General features: G+C 37.6%; 1 protein-coding gene across 4 annotated transcripts in view; it reads right to left on the bottom strand.

The window, feature by feature from the left end:
* Positions 1–22,757, bottom strand: part of LOC109468784 (trithorax group protein osa-like) — a 63,353-nt gene that overhangs the window by 28,655 nt on the left and 11,941 nt on the right. The window contains exons 2-3 of one of the 4 annotated variants that reach the window (XM_019767114.1): positions 11,029–11,166; positions 5,675–5,737 (exon numbers count right to left, since the gene is read on the bottom strand). The exons of 1 other annotated variant lie outside the window; for it this stretch is intronic. In XM_019767114.1, the coding sequence (XP_019622673.1) occupies positions 5,675–5,737; positions 11,029–11,166 (201 nt within the window). The remainder of the gene's footprint in view (positions 1–5,674; positions 5,738–11,028; positions 11,167–22,757) is intronic. 2 more of the 4 variants (XM_019767117.1, XM_019767116.1) reach the window with 2 other exon arrangements.

Here is a 22,757-nt window from a genome sequence, read left to right on the forward strand (position 1 = left end):
TTCTGTAGACACATGTTCAAGGTACCCTTATACCGAATTTCAGATCATTTGGTTGTAACACAAGGGCTCAGGATCCAAAAATCCATTTTTTGGCGAAAAATGCCCCAAAAAACCTCCATAAAAATTTTTCAAAGGCATGTATCAAAAAAAATGAAAAAAACGCCTGGGGGTATTGGCCCACTCTACCTCCATGCCAAATTTCAAGTCATTTGGCTGAATGATGGCGGAGTTGAATCCCTTTGACTGTTTGGCAGGAGGAGGAGAAGGAGAAGGAGAAGAAACATCAGAGAACACAATATATTTCATCCATACCATGGTATGGACTGAAATATAATTACAAATTTTACATGGCAGAAACAATAAGAGTATAGAGATTTCCTTATCATCAATAAATTCTTGAAACAATAAATGCCACCTGACCTTACTGCAATTCTTGACGTACTTCATATTTTCATTATGTAAGGCAGGCATTTAGAAGCTAAAGGTCTCCCAGTTGGAAGTGGTTCTCATGAAAGATTTATTTTTTAACATTTTTGTATTTTGATCTTCATATGCATCAGGCAAATCCATTTATGCCTGGATGAATTATTAAACCAAAATTACATAATGGTAGACAGAATTTGTTGATGTCATGCAATAGCTGTCAAAAGCAGGTGGTATAAATCACAACATGTCTAAATGGGATAGATAAAATTTCATAAAAATTCTAACTGGATAAAGAATTTTACTTATTCTCATACCGTTTCTTGCTAAGCATTGAAATTACAGCATAATGGAATATGCTTTATATTTTCTGAAGAATAATGAGAATCATTTTGGTAAAGGTTAGAGAAATATCGCCTGTCATGTGAGATAATTATGAAATGCTGTCTTGCTAGACTGTAATTGCTAGCATACCATAAAATACGAGCTGGATCCAATGTATAATGTAAACTCTTGGAGATAAATCTAATATCATACTGTGGAAATTATGATTTATTGACAATCATGAAGTAATATTGTTTCAAACTCATTGGTATCTGAGTTCATATTTCTTCTCAACACTATACTTTACTGCACTGTACTGTACAGGGTGGGGTGGTGAAACTCCTGGGCACCTGTGACCCGCTTTTGGAATCCGCTTTCTGTGAGATCAGTTGTCCAATGTAATTGGGTCATAAGTCATCTTAAATATATGAAGCTGTGTTGAACTAGCAATCTTATAATTTTTTGTATTAATTCATACATGAGGACGATGTCAAAATCTAAATCATTTATCGTTGTAGGAAGATATTCTCTTCAAATCCTGAGGTACATATATGTAGTGTGTGTTTCATGCATGATACACAAACAATAAATAGTAAGTTCTTTACCAGACCTATGGTGAATGTAAAAATATGATTTCTCTTACCTATATTTGTTTGCATCAACAGTACAGCCAAATGGTACAAGAACAGGACACCATTAGGACAGGAACAGCACATCATCAGGAACAGCACACCATCAGGACAGCAACACCACAATATCAGCACAGGAAACAGCAGAGGGACAGCAAAGGAGAAAGAATTGTGATTAGCAACTTCTGCTGTATCATTTATTAGGTTAAGACCTTAATAATCTGAGTTGTAGTCTATCCTCCCTATTATAAAGTATCAATTTGATAATCTTCAATAACCAGAAATCTAAATATAGGATTTTCGCAAGCGTAAATTCCGGGTCTTGCATACCATGACCAGAAATTGTTTGCAGTGCATGCAGCAGAAAACATGATTTCATTGTTGACTTGCTGCCATTTTCCCTAGATTTGACCTATGCTAACTTTGTATTCCATTTACATTAACATGCTGTACGCTTCAAGTAAACCATGGCTATGTCAAAGCATTCCCTTAAAGATACATGTAAATTATGCCACAAAAGCTCAAAAAGTTTAACAAAGCATCTATCATAGACTCTTTTGAATGTAGGACTCTAGTAAGTCAAACCCAGTTTGCTAAAGTCTCATTTGCTAAACATGACAGTCTACTCATTGGTACACTCTACACTACAGGCTCTCTTCCTTCCCTCCACCTTACAATGACTCAGAGGTACTCAGTGGCACTCTGTACATAACTGGTCCCTCCTTTCACAATCAGTATTAGTAATAAAACCTTTTCCAAGTTGAAAGGAAGAAAGCACATAAAATATACATGTCCAATCAGTTCCTCCATTTCTGGGCAGGAACAATTTACTGGCAATCACTGAGAAGGTCAGCCTGCTGCAGAGGCACCAGGCTGAGTTTGCATGTGCACAGTGGTATTAGGGATAGGCTTGGGCAAATTGTACATTTATATACAATGTGTGTGTGTGCATGTGTATTTGCATGTTTGTGTGTTTGTGTGTGTATGTGTGTGTGTGTGTGTGTGTGTGTGTGTGCATGCATGTGTGTGTTTGTGTGTGTGTGCGCATATACATGTGTATGTCTGTGTCTGTGTGTGTGCATGCGAGTATTTGTAAATTGTTGACACACACACATAGACACACACAAACGTTAACAGCCACAAAGTATAACCTTCTTGGCGAAGGTAATAAAGATTGCAAGCAAAAAACATTCATCACAGATAAAAAATGGAAACCAAACAATCCCCTAATTGTGTTACATAGTATGATGAAAATTTTACTTAGTCTGATCAAGCTGTGCGGCGAACTTGGTATCAGTCTAGTCCGGGACCCTTATAATATGTCTATCTAGTAAGACTAAATAAATTCACTGTTACCTGAAGTTTCTATATATGATCTATTTCTTTACTCCCTACAGGCCAAAGTTTACCTCAGGCCATGTCCAAATTGTGTTAGCAGATATCTGTTTCCTCTTGTTGTCTTATCAACCTCACGTGTTAGACACACGTCTCAAGTAATCTAATTTAAGACGGCTTGTCCAGCCACCTTTCCTAATCAAGACAGATCGTAGAACGGATTACTTTGAACTTAGGTGTCCGATTTCTGGCACTTGGAACTAAACTGATTTTAACTTGCAATGCTACCACCCAGAATTAATGCGATAGACGTTAGCTTGACTTAAGCCTAAATGCAAATTAGAAAAAGAAAAGGTGTTCTGGAATGTATTGATGTTGTAGTACACTATTGATTGTTACAAAGAGGGTACTACCCCATACAACATGAACATTGGCATTGGCATTCTTGCATACAAGAAGACAACAGCTACACCAATTACACTACACTACAGTTTTCATTTCAGTCCTTCTTCAACTGTCAATGGCTTAATGTTAAAATTTCCACATCTCAACTTGTCCCTAGATGTAATAAACTCTCACAATGTCATTTCAAGAGCATGCCCTCCTTTACATGGTATGTTAACATTTATCATAACATTTATTGAGAATTTTATCTAATCATAAAACTTTTGTTAGAGCTTCCAATTTTCTGGTGTCTTCCCACAACTAAAGGGGCTGGTATTTAGTCACTCATCCCCTTTTAGTACTTTTAGTAGTAAATCCTTCATATAGTTGCTTAGCCAGCTGGAATATTTCCAACCACATCTCATTAGCATTCCATTGATCAAACTTGCGTTGACTTTTGTCAAACCATGATCTTACTTACTTACTTTACTTACAATCATCTGTATCATAAATACATGGACTGGGGGCCAAATATTCTGGGCGTCCATCCAATTTTACGGTTATGCAACAGCTGTTGGAGGGTTTGATGTCATTAGCTAATTTCCTACAGTCTCTGGGGATACCGACGGGTCAGTCGGCTATGCCAACCTTTTTCCAGTTTTCATCAATTATACATAACCATGTAAATGAAGATGGGTCTCCCCTGGAAAGTTACAAATCTGCCAAAGGAAAGATGCAGATTAGTTTGGATTATTAGGTTTGTCATATGCCACTCAGTGGTCAGTTATCATGCAAATTCTACCTAACTTTGGCATTGACAGTTTTAAAACAGATGGATTAAGAAGATATATGCTAAGAAAAACTGAGGGAAACATGGCCGGAACATGAATGTTTGGTGTATTGGAACAAAAAACTGACATCATCCAGGCATGTCAATCGCTTTTCTGTGTAGAATCCAATTTTTGATGCACCATCATTCTCCACCCGTTTACAGCCAGTAACGGCTAGTTTCTTCCTTGAATCATCAGTCAAACCAACACTGTGGCATTTCATGGCCTTTTTCAATTATTCACTTTGCACAAGTTGATAATATCACATTGTATATTTCTCAGGCTTAGTGCTGCATACCGGTTCACTGGACTTGGATCCGGACTTGTAAGAATGGTTAGGTTCAAGTCCAAAAAAACCTAAAAATCAAGAACCGAGTCCGGACTTATTACCATAAAAGACAATTTCACATACCCCTTTTCTTTCCAAACCACCTAAAACCTTCCGTACATTTCAAAATCTTTGCTGCAAAATGAAGAAAACATTGCCATCGGGCATCGTCAAGTACCGGCCTCCATGTTATGCGGCCAAAGTTTCACCCAGTCAACATTGCAAGGTTGCCAACATGCAATGTTGTATATGCCATGGGTTTAGGTCTGGACTTACAAGTCTGGAACTGAACCTAAACCTCTGGACTTGAATCCGGACCTGAACCTAAAATTGGGTTTAGGTATGCAGCACTACTCAGGCTCTGTCATTTAGAACAACAACATCACTTTGATGCTCATCTTGCACGAAGACTGACATGAGTAAGCATAACTGCCTTGCCTCTGGCAATCCCCAAGTCTCTTAATGTTTTCATTCAATCTATAAAATTTGACCCAACAACATAAATACAGCAACAAAATGTCCTTAGAACCATTCCATATCCTCTTAATAGGCATTTCATAGCCTTCTTGTCGATTATTAGGCTGATTTATCCAGAAATAATGTGACTTTTGCTCTTTGCCTGATGCCTACTCAAGATAATTGTTTGGGACCTGATTCATTTTTCAGACATCCTTTAACTGAATGCATCTCTTTCCACATTTCCACACAACTCTTCCCCCTCCCAAAACTGTTACTTAACAAAATATATGACCAAAGAGGGATTAAAATATTGATGCAAAGAGACAGAAAATTTGACAGTTTTCTTAACCTTCTACCCACCAGGGCAGCCTCTAGTAACCAAATTTGCATTAGGTTATACGATTGGACAGCAGAGAGAAGGTTGTTTCCGCTTGTTCCCATCACTTCAGGTGATCGATGACTAAAGCTCTTCCAAGTTCAAAGGTTAGGTTAGTGCACACAACTCGGTGGGACCAGCCAACATGTCCGGAATACAAAATGTGGATTCTATTTGCCTTTATCACACACTATGATGGATGCAAGTTAAATGTAATTCTATATAATAAGTAACATAGACATTTTCATTGATTGTAATTATGTTACTGTTTGCCCCATGTTTTACCCATAGTGCCCACATTTCCCAGCAGGCAACTGGATCTGTGAAAGGTTGAGACTGACTGAATTATATTCATAGTGCTAAGAACTTCAAACCCCATTAAACAAATGAAAAATGATAGAAAAAGAGCTATTAGACAGTCTATAAGCCAGTGTTCTATCCTGTGTAAGGATAGAAATTATAGTTCTGTCCTCATTTCTACTGCCAACTTTGAGTATAGTTAAGTGGCTGTTGCTTTATTATAGGCTGTATATTAGGCTGAAGCAAAACCAATAATGTAAACAAAAACAACAAAACAGAACACTACCTCCTCGTCTAAGCTGTCAGACGAAGAAACATTTTCGTCTTCTTCGAATTCCATTGGCTCGTCCTGAAATAAATGAAACGCTCCTTAGGAAAACAAAAACACAACAAAAACATACACAATAAACAAACAATAAAACATACAACAAACAAATACATAAATAATACTTCTGATCATGGGAAAATACAACATGATACAAGAAAGAACAAAGTACGTACAAATAATACAAAATGTAATTTAGGAGATCAATATCAACTCATTCAAAAACTTTGTACGGATTGAGTTATTTTATTCATCCATAAAGAAAGAAGGAGGAAGGAAGGGAACGAGAGATTAAGGAAAGAAAGATACATGAATATGTACAAAGAAATAAGGACAGAATGAATGATTACATAATAGATGGAAAAATCAAACAAGAAAAGACAAGGTCTCTCTGTGGTCCCTTGTTAAATTCCATCACTTGCCTAAAGACAGACAAAGGTTTGGCAAGATGCCATCTCAGGGGACAACTATTGCATTATAGATTTTTATATGAAAGCCTGCAGATATATGACATTATTAGTCGTCAATGTGCATGCTTGGCAGACTGTAAGTCAATAAGTATGAAGTCACCTTTGCTATTTTACAGGGAAACTGCAAAATCCATAAATATTGCTTCTGTCTCCTGGAGCAAACTGGGTCTGAATGCTGAATTATACAATATTGGATCCGCCAGTAAATGGAATTATGAAAATTGTAGTCTTTAAAACCAACTGCTCGTGCAATTGTGGCGACAAAGTTTGCAAAGGTGATGAGTTTTCATCAGTTGTCCATATATGGAGAGGGTGTCAAACCTAGAGCACATAGGTTTTGACCTTGTACATGCAGAGGGGTGTCATATCTAGAGCGCATGTCCAGTAAGGATTGCAAGGTAATAGTCAATGTGGAATTGACAAAGGGTACATCTTAGTGGTCAACTATCCAGAAAACAATATTACGAAAGCCAAGAATACTCTCTGTGCAATGGTGCCTGCAATCACTCTGTAATCCCAGTGCCATAGTAGAGGTTTTCAAAGACAGAATATATTTCCTTGTCTATTTAGAATGCAATTTTAGGTAAGATGTAAAAGCTTTATCTCCAAGGCATCCATTTGTACTTGAATGAGGCAAATTGCTACTGAGACCTTCCATCCTCCTGGACCATTTCGCACACCACATTGACTGGCTTGAGAGGGTTTATCCCTGACACCATCATACTCCACATGTCTGGAGAATTCTGAGCTTCAAGCAGATATTTCAAAAGATCTTTGAAGATTGGAATGAGTCAAGTAAGGCACCAGAGAGGAAAGAGGAAACAGATGCTACCCAAAATTCTTAGACTGACCAATTTAGAACTCAATCTACCAAGGTCACTACATGTCACCTTCTAGTAAGCCACACATGTCCAGTAAGAAAGACAAAAGACGCTGTAAAGTCTATACATTATTGATTCCCCATGTTTGCCACTTATAAGAAAAAGGAAGGGCCATATGGCAGAATCATCACTAATGTTATAGCAGTCAGCTTAACTGGAAAATTGTCTGGAACTGTACTTTGATAAAGAGACAAGGTTTGGGGCAGAGAGCCAAAAGGGAATGACAATAAGTCATGCTTTGTATTATCCAATTATCTCTACATCATTATATCAGCTTCCATCTGATAAATTACTAACATCTTTTGATACTTTTGGCCAGTAATATAGATGGTAAATCTATACATAATGTAATAACTTGAACTATGAAATAGGGTTTCGACTTGCATGAATAACATCATGAGGTCCATGCATTAGCTTCAATTTTAAACCAAGATGTTGGGAAGTGGCCAGATGCTCCATGCGAAAGGCAGCTCTTGGTAAATGAACCAATTTGTCAGTTGCAGTAGATGGTTTTCTCGATAGATTATGGGCAATTCTGCAGAAAGCGGACCATTCAGGAGGCGGCCATAACCACTAATGTTTCAGCACCAGGGTCAGCGACGCCAGTACTTACAATCAGGGTTGGCCAGTGTCTTTGGACAACCAGATTCTCATTAAGGTAACAGGGTTCTAAATACAGGCACGCTTGTGAGAAACTTTGAGTTGATCAGATACCAGCACTCATGATTAAAAGAGACACCATCGAGTAAATGTGTGTGTAAATAAGACATCTTAGCTCTTCAGTGTATGTCTTAGAAAAGTGAAGTTCGATTACGCCGGGAAAATGCAATTACAAAACACCAGACTCAATCAGGAAACAGTACATGAAAACTGTTGATGGATGAAAACTTACAGAAAACTTGACACAGCAATGAACACTGCACTATGTAGCTATAATGGCTATACTAATTACATATTGCTATGAGGCATATGAAGATCATTTGTATTACATAACAAATCTCTGTGACATTTCAGCTTGCCTACAAGGACAACAGAGAAGGAATTTTCTCCTTGAACTTGGCGAAACTTTTTTTTGGAGAATGATTCCAGCCGACAAGACTGTTTGAAATTCAAAGGCTAATGCGCCCTGCGGGATTATAAATCCAGGAATAATTGTCGCTCTTGACACACACCGTATCACCCAATTACACGACTGCGCACACAGTATTAGTTACACCTTGTTGTCATGGCAACAGGACAGCTATAACAAAGGTTATAAAGGGATAGGAGCTCCTGTGGGAGGCATCAGCATTTATTGGGGGGGAAGCAATTTGGTTGTGGGCTGAGTCGACTGAATGTGGCCCCCCCACCCTGATACTGTATATCCCATCTCTGCTGACACTGCATTGTGTTATATCAGCGGTGTCACTTCAAACATGGATACCACATGGGAGCTATTATGTTCAAGCTTGAAATTGCTTGCTGTCCATGACCATATTGTCTTTTATTGTTCACCCATTTCAAAAGAATGATCTTGTATTTGAGGGTTATGAGAGGAAAATGATTTTAATGTACAGTAGTTTGAAAGTAATTTCAAATGAAACTTGCTGATTTCTTTCATATAAGATATAACTGAGGTACTTATTGGCAAATATTGGCTGAAACTTAGCTTAAATTTAAAAATACAGAGAACCAAGACAATTAATTGGTGTGGCCTAGCAATACAAAAGTATTTCAAGCCCTGTTCTGTCTCATCTGTAATACTTACAGCTCTACCATTACTCTGTTTAATTGTTTTCATTCTCGATGCACTCATAAAACCACCAACAGAATGCACATGACCCAGATGGTGCAGTGAACTCTGACCCGAAACCAATTCCATTATGCTAACCTTTGACCTCTAAGATGTAAATCAAGCCATAAGAGTAATTCAGACTGACTGGAAGCATGAAGGGTGATTCTTCCAAACTGCCACCTGCCAGGAATGTATTGATTTCTAATCACAAATATGAAAATTTTATAACATTCGCACATGGCAGCATATGACCTTGCAGGGCATAAGACATAATTTTTGTTTTGTGTGCTACAGCTGTACATATAGGACATCTATTCAGAGAGGGATAGGAATTCAAACCATGGCTTCTTGTTATGGACATTGAGTTCTTCTAAAATGTGCTCGTTATCTATTCGTCACCCGTCATTAAAGAAACCATTGAAAAAGAACATCCGTCATTGGTGAGGGGTAACGTCTGAAAATCACCTGTCAACGCGAACTAATGGTGCACAACTAGGTGAAAGGTCTGAACCCGTGAGCCCTTCTATTTTGAGGCAGAGGCATTAGGCTTACAGCCAGGAAAATGTGGAATTACCCAGGAGTCTGAAAATGTGATAGTTGCTCTAAGCTACAGCAATGGGTACTGATATATTCATGGTAAGCATGGTAAATGTGCTAGCTTCAATACTAAATTGTACCAAACACCATACCATATAAGTATGAATAGCCTGACATGCAATTTAGGGAAAACAGTCTTCTTTTAAATTATGAAAAACTAGAAAAAAGGAATGCTGTTTGCAGATTCAATCAACCCAATTGTTGAAAATCAGTTTGATTTTTTTCTACAAATCATTATGTTGTATACCAAGAAAGTATAGCAATTTTCTTGCTAAAAAACTTTTTTTATCTAATATGATTGTGTTGTGTCTGTACTTGTATCTGAAATCTGCAGCTGTGCAAGAAGCATGAAATGACTGTTAAGCCCCTGGCACTATAAGAAGGAATTGATTCGACTCATTATCATAACTTTCTGCTTCATTTGACGGCTTTGTGGATTTTCCAATCAATGTAAAGATTTCTTCTAGCTGCACATGGGGCTGACAGTAAATGCCATAAATCTTGTGCTGAATCAATGGAGTAACAACCTGGTTCCTTAGATTCTTCTGCCATTTTATAGAAGAAGATTGCACTTGTATGCAATACATGTAGCTAATATTTGTGCAAGGTTCTTGTCAGCATCTTACATCTAACAAAATTTGTTGCTAACACTGACAAAAAGTACATAGTCATTTCATCATTTTGACAAACAAATTTGCCTAATGTGAAAAGACTTGTTTTAGATCAGACCCTACCAGAAGGCAGATCATTTACTAACTTGTTTGAATAATATAGCAAGGAGAATCCCAAGTGATATGTCACTTAAAACACATGCTTTGCGATAATGCACAAAAATAATGGACGGGATGGATTAGTTTTAAAAATACCTGCTATTCCCTAAGCAGCTCAAAAAAGATCATATCTTTTATCATCTTCGTGAGTTCCGCAAATAGCAGGTCTTAACTAGATAATGGCAGGCATAATCTTACCAATGGCCACTTAGAGTATTATCTTATCATGCAATGCCTCTATTTCAGCTATATTAATGGTAAGAGACACATCTACATGTAAACTCTGCACTCAGCAGAAAAACTGTTGCACATCACTGCCATTTTGTAGTCTGCATGCATCCACCGCTAAATTCTGTATCATTTGGGGAATTCACCATCAAGGTCATGCTATAAAGTGCCTAAACTTTGACACTGTGTACACTGAAAATTCTCTTTTGTAAGGAATTTAGCTGCTCCTATGAGATCTATACCCATTCTATGTTCAAGGTTTCCAATTGAAGTGCGAGACTGAATGACTACAGTGCTGTGTGCTTTCTTCCTGACTTCAGTGGAAGAGGAACTCTTTGTGCTCTATGCAGATTTAAAGTGGTTCTTACCGCCCTTTTTGATGTGTTATTAGATGTTTATTGAGTCTACCCCAGGTGCTTTGTTCCTGGTACAGTGAAAAGGTACAGGAGCCACTTTTTGTGTCTGTGCTGATCAAAAGTCGGTCTAAGGTTATCGGGTAGTTCTAACGGCCAACCCCAGGTGCTCTGTGCCTTACTCCTAACTACTGTGCGAGAGCGACTTTTCGTGCTTGATGCTGATTGAAAACGGTTCCTACCCTGCCATTTTGCCCATTCATCCACAATGCCGGCCCATTTCCGGTCGCCTGCGCGTATGACGGGCGGAAGAAGTACGCTCCATTAGGCATCGCTGGGTGAGGCGCAACGGGGCCACAAGGACCCTGATGCCGAACCACCTACGCAAAATTACGCAAAATAACAGCGTTAGTATTTTCCCGACACCGCAACTTCCAGTTCAGGTCATCATTTTCCTATAGAATGATCAAAAAGCAGGGCTCAAAATTCTTATTTTTAAATGTGGGTGCACCTAGTTGTTTGTGTAGAGTTACGTATGCAAACTATTATATAATCTATAGCATACTGTATATGGGAAAAAATAAAACCTTTACTGTATTTAACTAATTTAAAAATTTGAAGTCAGCTCTATATAGAATTTGAGTTCATCACAGTACTTTGAATTATTAGACTATATGTCATGCACTTGAATTCATTTCTGTGCAATTAAATCTTAAGGTTAGGCATACCAGTGCACCTATTCCCCAAAATTAATTTTTTTATAGTCCACTGTTCTGAATTATTACGAATACTTGATACAATACCCCCATCCCCTAGAAAACTTTTTGTTTGTATTTTCCTTCCACATTTCAATTTCCAGCTTTAAGAATTATTTACTCAAAGGGATTGATCTCAAACAAAAGCATCTTATTAGTCCTTAATCCTGTAACATGGGCAACTTGACAAACTGGAGGAGATAATCAGGCCGAACAACCTCAGCAGCCTCCTACCAATCAACCACACCAATCCTCTAGTGGCCAGTTGAGTTGTAGGGCAGTGTGTCAAATTTTGCTGACACAGAGTCATGTTCTGTTGTACATGTAGGTCAGTATAGATTTGCATGTCGTAAAGGAAGAGGCTACTATCCTTATTCAAACCAGATGACAAGCCATTCCTATAATACACTTGTAAGAAACTTGATGATCATAAAACAATCATTCACATTGTAATGAGCTATGTGAAGACTTGATATATTTCAAAGGTACTGAAAGCAAAAAAGACCCAATAACGATAAAAAATGTAGTCTACTGAACTGTTTTTGACATATAAAACAAGCCCCATTTTATTTAAGAGAATTCAAAGCTGCCTGCTATAAAAAAACAATAACAACAACATTTAACTGCTTAGAATTTTTCACAGGCACCCATCTATAATGGTTACCCAATGTATGTAAATCACTCAATTTTCTCATTTCCAGTTATGCAATAAGTGTGTAAATCCTCTGCGCAGTATAGTTTGGGCAAGTTAACAATAATATAGCGCACGCAAGGGAATAAAGTTGCATATCATTATCCAGCTAGAAATGGACCAGAATATGTACATTTGTCAGTCTTTTGTCCCAGTCCCCTGAGTGGAAACACAAGTTGGACTGCAAGCCTGGTTTCAACAAAAAAAATCTTGTCTTGAATAAATCCATATTGGTGCAGGTGGTGGTCTAATTCAGCCCATCCCAGGTGGATAAAACTTTGTCTTGTTCTGGCGGCCCATTCGTCACACAGATCAATTTGATTGATTACCCAATACAGGCGCCTGCTGATTTCACTCCCAGTGTCTCTAGTTCAATATAACTCAATAAAATCAAATTTAAGGTTTTGAGTTTTTGATGACCGTTTCCATTATTTTACATTCTCTTATCCTACATAGTAATAATTCTTTGTGGTTAAACCTGAAGAATAAATGGTTAAACATATATATTTCTTTCATTTTTCAGTTCATCTACATTTTTTGGCACAATACTATTCTATATTGGTGTAGGGGGCGTTATGAGAACAGTTAGGCTATTCGTCCTTTTCTTTCCCAATTACTATTGCCCAGTATAGCTGCAAAAGTCGTCTCACAAAAACCTTCCTTTGCCTTAAAATGCATGTATTTTACTGAAGTTAAATGCCATGTGTTTGAATAGAATCCAGTCTACACATTGAATTTCTCCTACCAATCATAATCTATGTCAAGTATTGGTTCTTTCAAAGCCCCACATCTGTCCCAAAATCTATGGTATTGATTCTCCGATACCCACACTCCACCTTTTGTTGTGCAAATCAATTTATGGCGGCAGATTCTGGCGCGGTGTGCAGATATTGCGGCTGTCGATAGCGGGCCCTTTGTGCCGGTGCATGATAATCAATGCGAGCTGGGAAAACCAACAACAGGGCACTTATTCTGCTTCGTGTAGTGCAAAGAGTTATCACTGAAACCTTCCCACTGCATGGCACCAAGATGAATCAAAACATCCAGAACTCAGTGGGTCAATTATCATCAATTCTTTGTGCCGTAGACTTTCCATGTCAACTATAAGAAAAAGAAAGAAAATCTAGGACTGCGTTAACTATAAATTTGACACAATCTATCAAATATAACCCAAATATCTTAGTGACATGAATTTAGAGCTAACATTCAGGACCTAAAAATTTCACACTCGCATCTAGAACTGTGGGTCAATTATGACCACTCCTTCTTGCCATAATTTTAATTTTAGATAATAAAGAAAAGCAATTCAAGGATTACATTAATGTACTAAACTTGATAAAAATCATTTCATGAATATCAAAATATTCATTAATTAGCAATTTTGAGCAAATATTTGCCAGCCAGTTTCTAAAATGCTGAATAAATATGTTCAAAACACACAAAAGATGTCAGACAATTATGCAATGCATGGCTAAGGTGATAGAATACTAACTAGCATCCCCCTTACCCCACTGAGACAACTGCGATCTTGCATCTGTCTGACAGAGATAATGCAATAAACTGGATCGTAAATAGTTCATGGATATGGTAAATATGGATAATTTGATAAGACACCCATGAATACTTCATAAATCTGCTCAATCAGGACCTAGTCGACATTTTTGATAAATGGAATTTTTTTATTCCCTGTTTGCAGATTGTGCCCTATAAGACTCTTTCCAAATGCAAAATACACATTTGATCATTATTGAGGTTGAAGTTCTAATGTTCGACAATTTTCAATCATTACTTCCAATATTTGGCAAAATCACCGGCAGTTTTGTTGATGTAGCTATATGCAAATTGATATGAAGCGCGCCCATTACAGATTTCACACTTAACTTCACCCCCACTGAATTACTCTCCATTGGGCCTTTCTCTATTGATCTATAGCAGAGGCCCTATAGGGGGATTTCTCCGGTCCCAACAACAATGGTGGTGAAGATGACACATATTACTCACATCACCACACAGCCGCCACTACACAATGCTATTCAGCTGTCATGCAGTAAAATAGGGAAATTGTCTGTTGAATTCAGAGGCACAATACAGCTGACGCTTTTACATGGGCTGATTCTCACATTGGGTGTATGTAGAATGTCAAAACGTCCTGTAAATCAATAAACAGTGATACCGCTGATATGCACGTGCAAAGAATCCCTGCTTGTATCTAATATTATAGCTGGTGTTCCCTAGGTTTGCACATATATAAAAAAAAATGAAAATTCTACCTGTATTGACTTCAATATCTCTGGAGAAATATCATGATAATAATCCCTGCAGTTTATCAAATAATTAGCACTGTTTACTACTAATATTATCTAATTATTGCGGATCAGAATTTTATGATAACTCTGTTGCACAGTGTAAAATTCTACCAAATGATCTGACAGCTACAAGCAGCTGTATTTTAATGTAATAAAATTACTGGAATAATACCCTTCTCCCTGCTGCAGTGCCATTGGCCTGTATTCAATTCATAGCTACTCCCAAAAGGCTACTTCAGAACTGAGAAGGTTACGGGCTTAAGGGCTACACCTGGTAAAAAATATTCCAATACCTTCTGGAAAAAAGCCGTGACATTTTACATTCAGTCTCATGTCAAAGATCCTGTAAGTACATAACCGCTTTCAGTTCGTTGAAATGTATGAGATTGACAGTTGAAAGGTGTTAAAAGGACTACCAAGGAGAAGCATGCTGCGCCAAGTTGCTCATAAAACTGCAGTCTGTCCTTTTATGCTTCTCTGAACTGGTTTCATTTTCAAGGGCAAGTCTAGATGATGCCTTGCATGCTAAAACCATGGAGATACATGTTTTGTACAGCATATAAAATTTGGTCCTTACGCCACACCAATTCAATTTCTTGGTTAACGGATTTGCCCACTTCATTTTTTTCTGATTTGCAAATAAAGATAAAAATTCAGAATCAACTGCAAAATGCTCATATTTTGCCCTGAACAGTTGAAAACAGTCCTTTTCATCCTAGTTGTTACAGTTATTCTATCTTTCAATGCAATGGTATTATTAAAAGTTCAAAATTCATTTTTTAAATTTTGAACCAGCCTGGTGTGTTGACTTCATGGCTCCTATTGTACCATTTTGGGCCATAATGGGATGCCTAGGCCTGTTTTTATTTATTTATCTTTTTTTCCCACCCGCTGCATTATTTTTCTAGAAAAATCCGTTAACCAAGAAATTAAATTGGTGTGGCCTTATTTCTGACACTTGATGATTATGATGATACAGATAACTTTGATGACCTGCTTGAAAATGGAAAAATATTTTTGGCAGTTATAAACCAGTAGAATTATTTCTGTATCTTTTTTCATTTTGTTTTTAGTTTTTTAAAAAAAGGGCCAAGAACCACTAAGGAAATTTGAAACAGCCCGAACTCGTAAACTAGAAAAGTGCATGCAAATAGAAGAGCCGGCAGAAATCTTGGACGCATTAAGGAAGAAACATGAGACACACTTTGATGAATGAATCACCTTTGAAGATCATGTTCAGAAACACTAAACACTGATAAGAATACATCTGCTTTCAAGGAGGATAAATGTATACTAGTCAAAGTACTCAGCTAATAAAAAGAATGCCTGACTACTCTTCTTGTAGGTTTAACAACGGAATAAACTTTGCTGACTGCCCCAGATATTTCATTATCAGTGTCGTCACTGCAATATTACCTTGACAGATGGATAGGTATGATTTTTATCGATTTACTCCAAATCGATAACTGTAGAAAGATGATACATCCTTTCTGTCACGTTCAATGAGGGATTATTTGTAAAGGGATGAAAATTACCAGCCTAGCTTACGAGACGACAATTAATCCAACTCAGGAAAGATTAAAGCCCAAATCCGGCACGTCTCCCTGCTTATCGAGGCCGGTAAACCATTCTGACCCGTCAGTGATATTGCACAGCAAAGAATCAATTTATACGAGGTCTGTATCTGGTTACTGATCAATATAGATTAAACTGGAGGGGCCGCCGATGGATTTTATCCCACCCACAGCGGGTTGTGAATGATCCGTATCCCCAGATGAGGCATTTTTCGTGCAGGTGTCACTGCGGGTCGTCATATAAATGACATCCTGCAGGGGCTAAATGCAAAGAAGTATTGATTGGTTTTGATTTTCGATACTGCGCTCGTTAATATGCATGCTTTGGGACCAAACATATATTTTGGTGTAGATTAATATTACCTGCAGAAGTTTGCAGGCCAGCACTTGGGTAAATCTAGCCACTTCAACAACATTAAACATATATCTATGATATATACTTAAAAGAAATGATACACATGCCTCAAGACCAACCATATATTTCTAAATATACATCAGCATTATGCACAGAAGTTATGTCAGTATGTTTATTCAATCTCTTTAGCAGTGTTGAAAATATACCTTAGACAGAAAAGTCCTCAGAGCATTCAATATGTTAACAACCAAACATACATTTCCAGATCAACATTATGAGCACAAGTTTGCATGCCAACATAGTTAGGCCACACCAATTTAATTTGTTGGTTCTCGGATTTTTCAGAAAAAAATATGAAGCGACAGGGCGAAAAAAAATAAAAATAAAAACAGGTCTAGGCATCCTATTATAGGCTTAAATGCTATGGAATGAGCCATGAAGTCAACACAAAATGCTGGGTTAAAATTTAAACATTGAATTTTGAACTTTTAATCAAACCACTGCAATGATAGATGGGAAAACTGTAACAAAAGTAGGAAGAAAAGGACTTTCCTCAACTGTTGGGGGACAAAACATGAGCATTTTTCAGTTGATTCAGGACCAGAATCAAATTTTTTTTTTTTGCAAATCAGAAAAAAACGAAGAGGCGAATCCGAGAACCAACAAATTAAATTGGTGTGGCCTTAGTAGTACTTGATAACTTTAGCTTGTCAAACATTCAATATATACTGTGGAAAGTGCAGCAATAGAAGCACTTCAGCCATGGAGAGTAGCCAAATCAACTGAGTACAGCACTCTGGCTCTAAATTGTCCCACAGGTTCACAACCTCCAAGTAGGAGAGCCAGATGAAAGAATCACATTTGTTTAACCTTTGTCACGCTGAAGTAGGTGTTTGGCTACCAATTCTCCCTTGGTTATGGGTTAGGCAGCAGGGAGGAGGTTAAATGAGGAAAACAGCAGGTAATCTATCTGGAGTGGAATCTTGGGTATCCTGGTTGTCCAGCTAAAAAGGAGGGCAAAATGGCAATTAGACCACACCAGGTCAATGACCCTAGTACCAAAAATGATGGCTACAGTACTATGGTCAATAAATGGCAGGCAAGAGACATCCACAGTTATAATGATCTGTGCACCAGACGATGACTTTGGCGCCACTGTGGTTACAAAGATTTAACAACACCGTGAGTTCAGCACCAAGGACAGCATCATTACTATCTCACATAACACAAAAACCATCATGATTTTTCCACTAAAATGACTGCATTCATCATCTATTTTTTTGAGTATAAATCAAGAAGCATTCAAATATCATATGATCTGTATTTTTAGTGTTTATGCTGAACCAAAACAAATGTGCATGGGGAAAGATTTTTTCAGTTGACCAACAAACAAACCAAGCAAAGAAACATGGCTGGACACATAACCTTCTTGAAGGTATTCATGATTGTATCAATGCTGCCCTATCCCCAAATTGAACTTTTCATGCCAGGCCACTGAAAGGTGAGATCTGCTTTCAAGCTGGCCTTCTCGGGGGCTTTGATGCCAAAGTGCATCATGTTGAGGGCAGCCACATATCACTACCAAGATACCGTGCTAGAATACAAAGCAATTGTTCAGCTTTTAAACACCACAGATTGGTAAGAGGTCAATAGGGCAAGATATCAGTTGGGAAGGAGGGTCCCAGCTACTTGACCTTCTCCCTGCTAAGTTAGCATTTGGCACCGGCCTTCTATTGAGCATAGAACTAACTGGACAACTAAGAGAAGGTTGAAACTATGATGTTCAGATGTACCAATGGTCACAGACACACTCACCCACAACCTAAAATTTGTAGGAAAAATAACTCACGATTGTGGGTAGAAATATTAACAATTTTCGGGTAGCTGGAAAAAAAGCACCTGCATGCAGAGATTCTGCTTTGAATGTTGAAAAAAAATGTCTAATGAGATATTAGCTAGAAGCTGAAGATTACAGTGTATTTCATTTTTGAAGCTACTAATCTAATACGTCTGTATGTCCGATGCACACAGTGACTAGTATATTGTATTTTTGTCTGTCCACCTTGCGTCCTCCTCTTGTTACCTAAACATGAGACAAAGGATTGTCCTAGGTTTTTAGCTATGTATTTAATATGTCATTCATCTTGTATGGAATAAAGATGATTTTAACCCCCCTGTACGATGACAACACGGGCCAAAAACCTTGCAGAACCATTACCAAGGTTTGAGTATTTGTAGACAAATTTTAAACAACAAGCAACAATATTCCAGTTCGTGTAAAAAATGTGTTTTGAGCCTAGCCAGACCTCGCAATGCACCTGACACATGTGAAGTGATGGGGTGGTGTTAATATGCCTAAATATGGCTGCCAGAGTCGATCGATGGTGTCTGTGGCTTCTCCTGACACAAGCAAAAGCTTTCAACCAAATACAGGGATGACCAATTACAAAAAGGTTCACAAGAGTGACCTTCTGCACAGCATGATTAAATTGAACAATCAGATACACCAGCTGCAATAAAGTCAATATATAAGCTGGATACTCTGAGGGGAAAAAGGCTGTTGCAAACATATGCTTGAACATTTACGGATATATCCACAAAAGTATGCTGATTCTGTATCGGTATAGCCGATATAACTGCCCTTTGGCGTAACACACCAGCTAACAGTTTTCATTTAACCTCTCTTGTAATGGGCAATACAGTAAATTTTTGTCACCAGTCATACATGTCAAGCCCAAACAGTCAAAGGGACAAAGATAGCAGCTACTTCAAGCAGTAAACAACTTGAAACCATCTATGTGATACCTAGCACATCAGGCCCGAACCATGATAACATTCAGGAATAGATAGCCACATGGCAGGAGAAGGGCAATAACTAAAGGCCATTTTCAAGGGGCAAAAATTACAAGTCTGGAAAGCTAATAAAAGTGAAAGAAGCAATCAAAATACCTGTCTCATATTTCACAAGAAATGCTTTTTCTTTGTAGGTTTTATAGTTTTCGACACACCTAATAAATGTGAGACACTGATGGGGGAATAGGTGTTTAGCAACTGGTTCTGTCTGGAATTTTAATCAGGCTTTAAGTCGTTAATCCTGTTAGAGGGTTTCCACTGGTGGGGTTGGCGCCTGAGGGGGTTTTATATCAAAGGTCTTTAGATCCTTTTGCTGAGGTGATAGAGTGATTACCAGCTGTTAATAGTGTGGGGAGGGGGGCTGGGAGCAGTGCCATGATCTACTTATCTCCCATATAAAGCCTGCCGGTGGATTCCCTGCTAAATGATACACTAATTGTCTACTGAATAATGTTCCTTAACGAGGCTATAAAGAAAAACCCACAAATTACGTGTACTTTGCTGCAGAAATGAAACTTTTGTACTTAGTTAGAAAAGTTGTAAATGACAAGTACGAACTTTGAAAAAGCAGTATACTTCAACAATGCCTGTCTGTTAGGAAAGGATTGGAACATTCATGATATCCAAACTATTTTAATCTAAATGCCATAAGTTATATATAACACCATTTCTTCAGCCATCTGGAACTATCATTAGTCTTTATATATAGCAAGCACTAAATTCTCCTACTTAACCTGAAGCCTATATTTGCAAAAGTCACCTCTACAATATGAGCGATCACCCTGAAGTCACAGCTAATGAGTGGCAGGCAAAAAGTGGGTGACGATTGGCTTATTTGGCTACCAATAATTTGCATAACCGGTAAACCGCCTTTAGGCGTAACACACTAGTTTTGTACAGATAAGACTGGACTGTTAGGTTTGAACCACTCACACTGGGAAGAACCCCTACTCTTTTTGATAAATGTGCGATCTTTAACTTGAGTGGGGTGTGACTCTTCCCAAACACGGGACCTCCATTGAAAGTCCTATCCGAGGGACGTCCCTAACCAAAGCTAGGTACTCATTTCCACCTGAGTGAAGCGAGGAAAGTTGTGTAAAGTGCCTTTCCCAAGGGCACAAGATCAGTGACGGTAGGATTCGAACCCAGGGCCTCTTGGTACCGAGCCAAAACTCTACCAATTATGCCACACAGCTCCAATTTGCATGTATATGATGCAAGCAGAAATAGTGATCGCTGGTATGTATATATATATATATACCTAGTTTATTTCTAAAGCTCTTTGTAGCCTTGCAGTTGAATTTCAAGTTTCATTGCAATTTTTCATACTTCTTGACATCACTCACTATTCCACTTATTAAACGATAAGTACAAACTTAGAATAGCTAGACTTCCCATGGGACTTAAAACCATGTACAGTTAAATCTACAGTTTTGTAAGACATACCGGGGTAATGCTAATGATCTTAACTTTTTCCCTGCCTGATATACTGTAAGACATTTCTATCCTGGCTTGATCTGTAGGCTTACACTTAAGAAATTTAGTACCAGCCAAGTAAGCCTCAGGCTTTCAACAACTGAAATCTTTTACAGGATTTTCTGACACTGTGCCAAATGCTTATACATTACAGACCATACCTTAAAACTTCTGCATGCAAAAACCTGTTACCACCTAATAGTATTTAGTATGCTTGCTGCTGCACTATTCTAAATGATGTTATATAAATGCAGCTATAGTTAGCATGCTATATGGAGCCACAATGATTAGAATGATTTTAATGCACTTAACATTCACAAGCCAAAAGCCATTTATATGGAACAAATGATGTTAGTCATGTCTGTAACAAAATTATCAGTCTAAAGGCTTAATATGTGATTAGAATTTTGTTCATTAGGAAATTTACCACTATATGAATGTAGGAGGTAGAAATGTAAGTTAAAATTAGTTCAGAAAAGGTAATCAGTTTTAACAACACCATGACTTCAGCACCAAGGACAGCACCTGCACACTATTAAGAAACTTGAATTAATTCCTATTTAGTTAATAGACCATCCATTGTTTTGTGTTACATGCACCAATAACATATACGACATGGTGCCTAAACCTGGGGGAAATAACTGTGATACCATTTATATAACTTCAGGGCTTGTCATGGGATTTGAACCCATGACCCTTGGCTTATCATATCATAAACTAAGTCCAGTTCTGTGGAATTGAGGCTATTCTCCTAGACTGTCTGGAATCTGCACATTCATTTTGTCACTAGCTAACCATATTAACAATTTAAAGAATGTAATAGTTTGGATCTGCTCATTTTCATGATTTTTTCACAAGATCATGAGATATCTTTATCTCAAAAAAAGGACTTCAACTCCAAGTTAAAATGTCTTAATCAGATAGTTAAAACCCTATTTTTTTGTTTAGTAACTTGAAGTGCCTTAATCAGTCAGTAGACTGTAGTCTGTGTAACAAACTCTCATGGCAAATTGGGCCGTAACAGCCCCTTTCATCTGAAGAAGTCTTCAAAAAGGTCTAAGAAACAGATAAGTGAAAAGGTCAGTCTGTCATCTTTTCTCAAAAAAAAAACCCTCAGACAACTTCATGAGGTGCTCAACCAACTATGAAGAAACACTCATCTGACTTGACAGTTTCTTCTCCGTACATGCAGGGAACTAGAGCCCAGGGACGGCTGGCTGTGGTCCAGGTACACTGGACACACTCACCATTCCTCATCACATCTTATCAATATTGCAGGACCAAAGACTGTCTGGAACCACCAGGTTTCAGCACAAACTCTGTCTTAATTACTTGTCTGTGAACAGTTCATCATTTTAAGTCATAGAAGTTATACTTTAGAGTAATGGGCTGTGGAATCGTCAGTCTTGCAATACAATTCAGTTTGCAGTTGTTTTTCTTAATCATTGGATAATGATGATGTTTTCTTTCCTGTGGATTAAGAAACTTCTTTATCAACTTCTAATAAACTGCATCTTTATCAAATTTGAAAGCTTGTTTTTTTATGTTATAAGCAAAGTTTGGGAAGACGCAGTCTAGGATAATATTTCTTGATTATTTTTCTTACAAACCAATATATCAAGTATGAAACTCTTGTACTCATTCTTCTAAAAAATCAATGGTAAAAATTGATTTAAAATGTACTTTTTTTATTACTAGTGGCATAACCACAAAGTAAAAAATATTGCATAAAAGCGTAATAAAAAGATTATCAGAGTGCTTGAAAAATCAGTCAAATGTAGTGAATGCTGGCACAATGTTTACAATACAAGTGCACACAGACCCTTAATAAAACAAATAAACAAAGAAATATAATTTGGCAGCTGATTCAAGCAAAAATTGATTCAAAAGTTGATTCAAAAATTATTAAAACTGATAATTTTCAAGTTCAAAAACTACCCTTGAACATAAAATATATCTAC

The sequence above is a fragment of the Branchiostoma belcheri genome, unplaced genomic scaffold, assembly GCF_001625305.1.
Source record: "Branchiostoma belcheri isolate BF01 breed outbred unplaced genomic scaffold, Haploidv18h27 scaffold2, whole genome shotgun sequence".
Taxonomy (NCBI): Eukaryota; Metazoa; Chordata; class Leptocardii; order Amphioxiformes; family Branchiostomatidae; genus Branchiostoma; species Branchiostoma belcheri.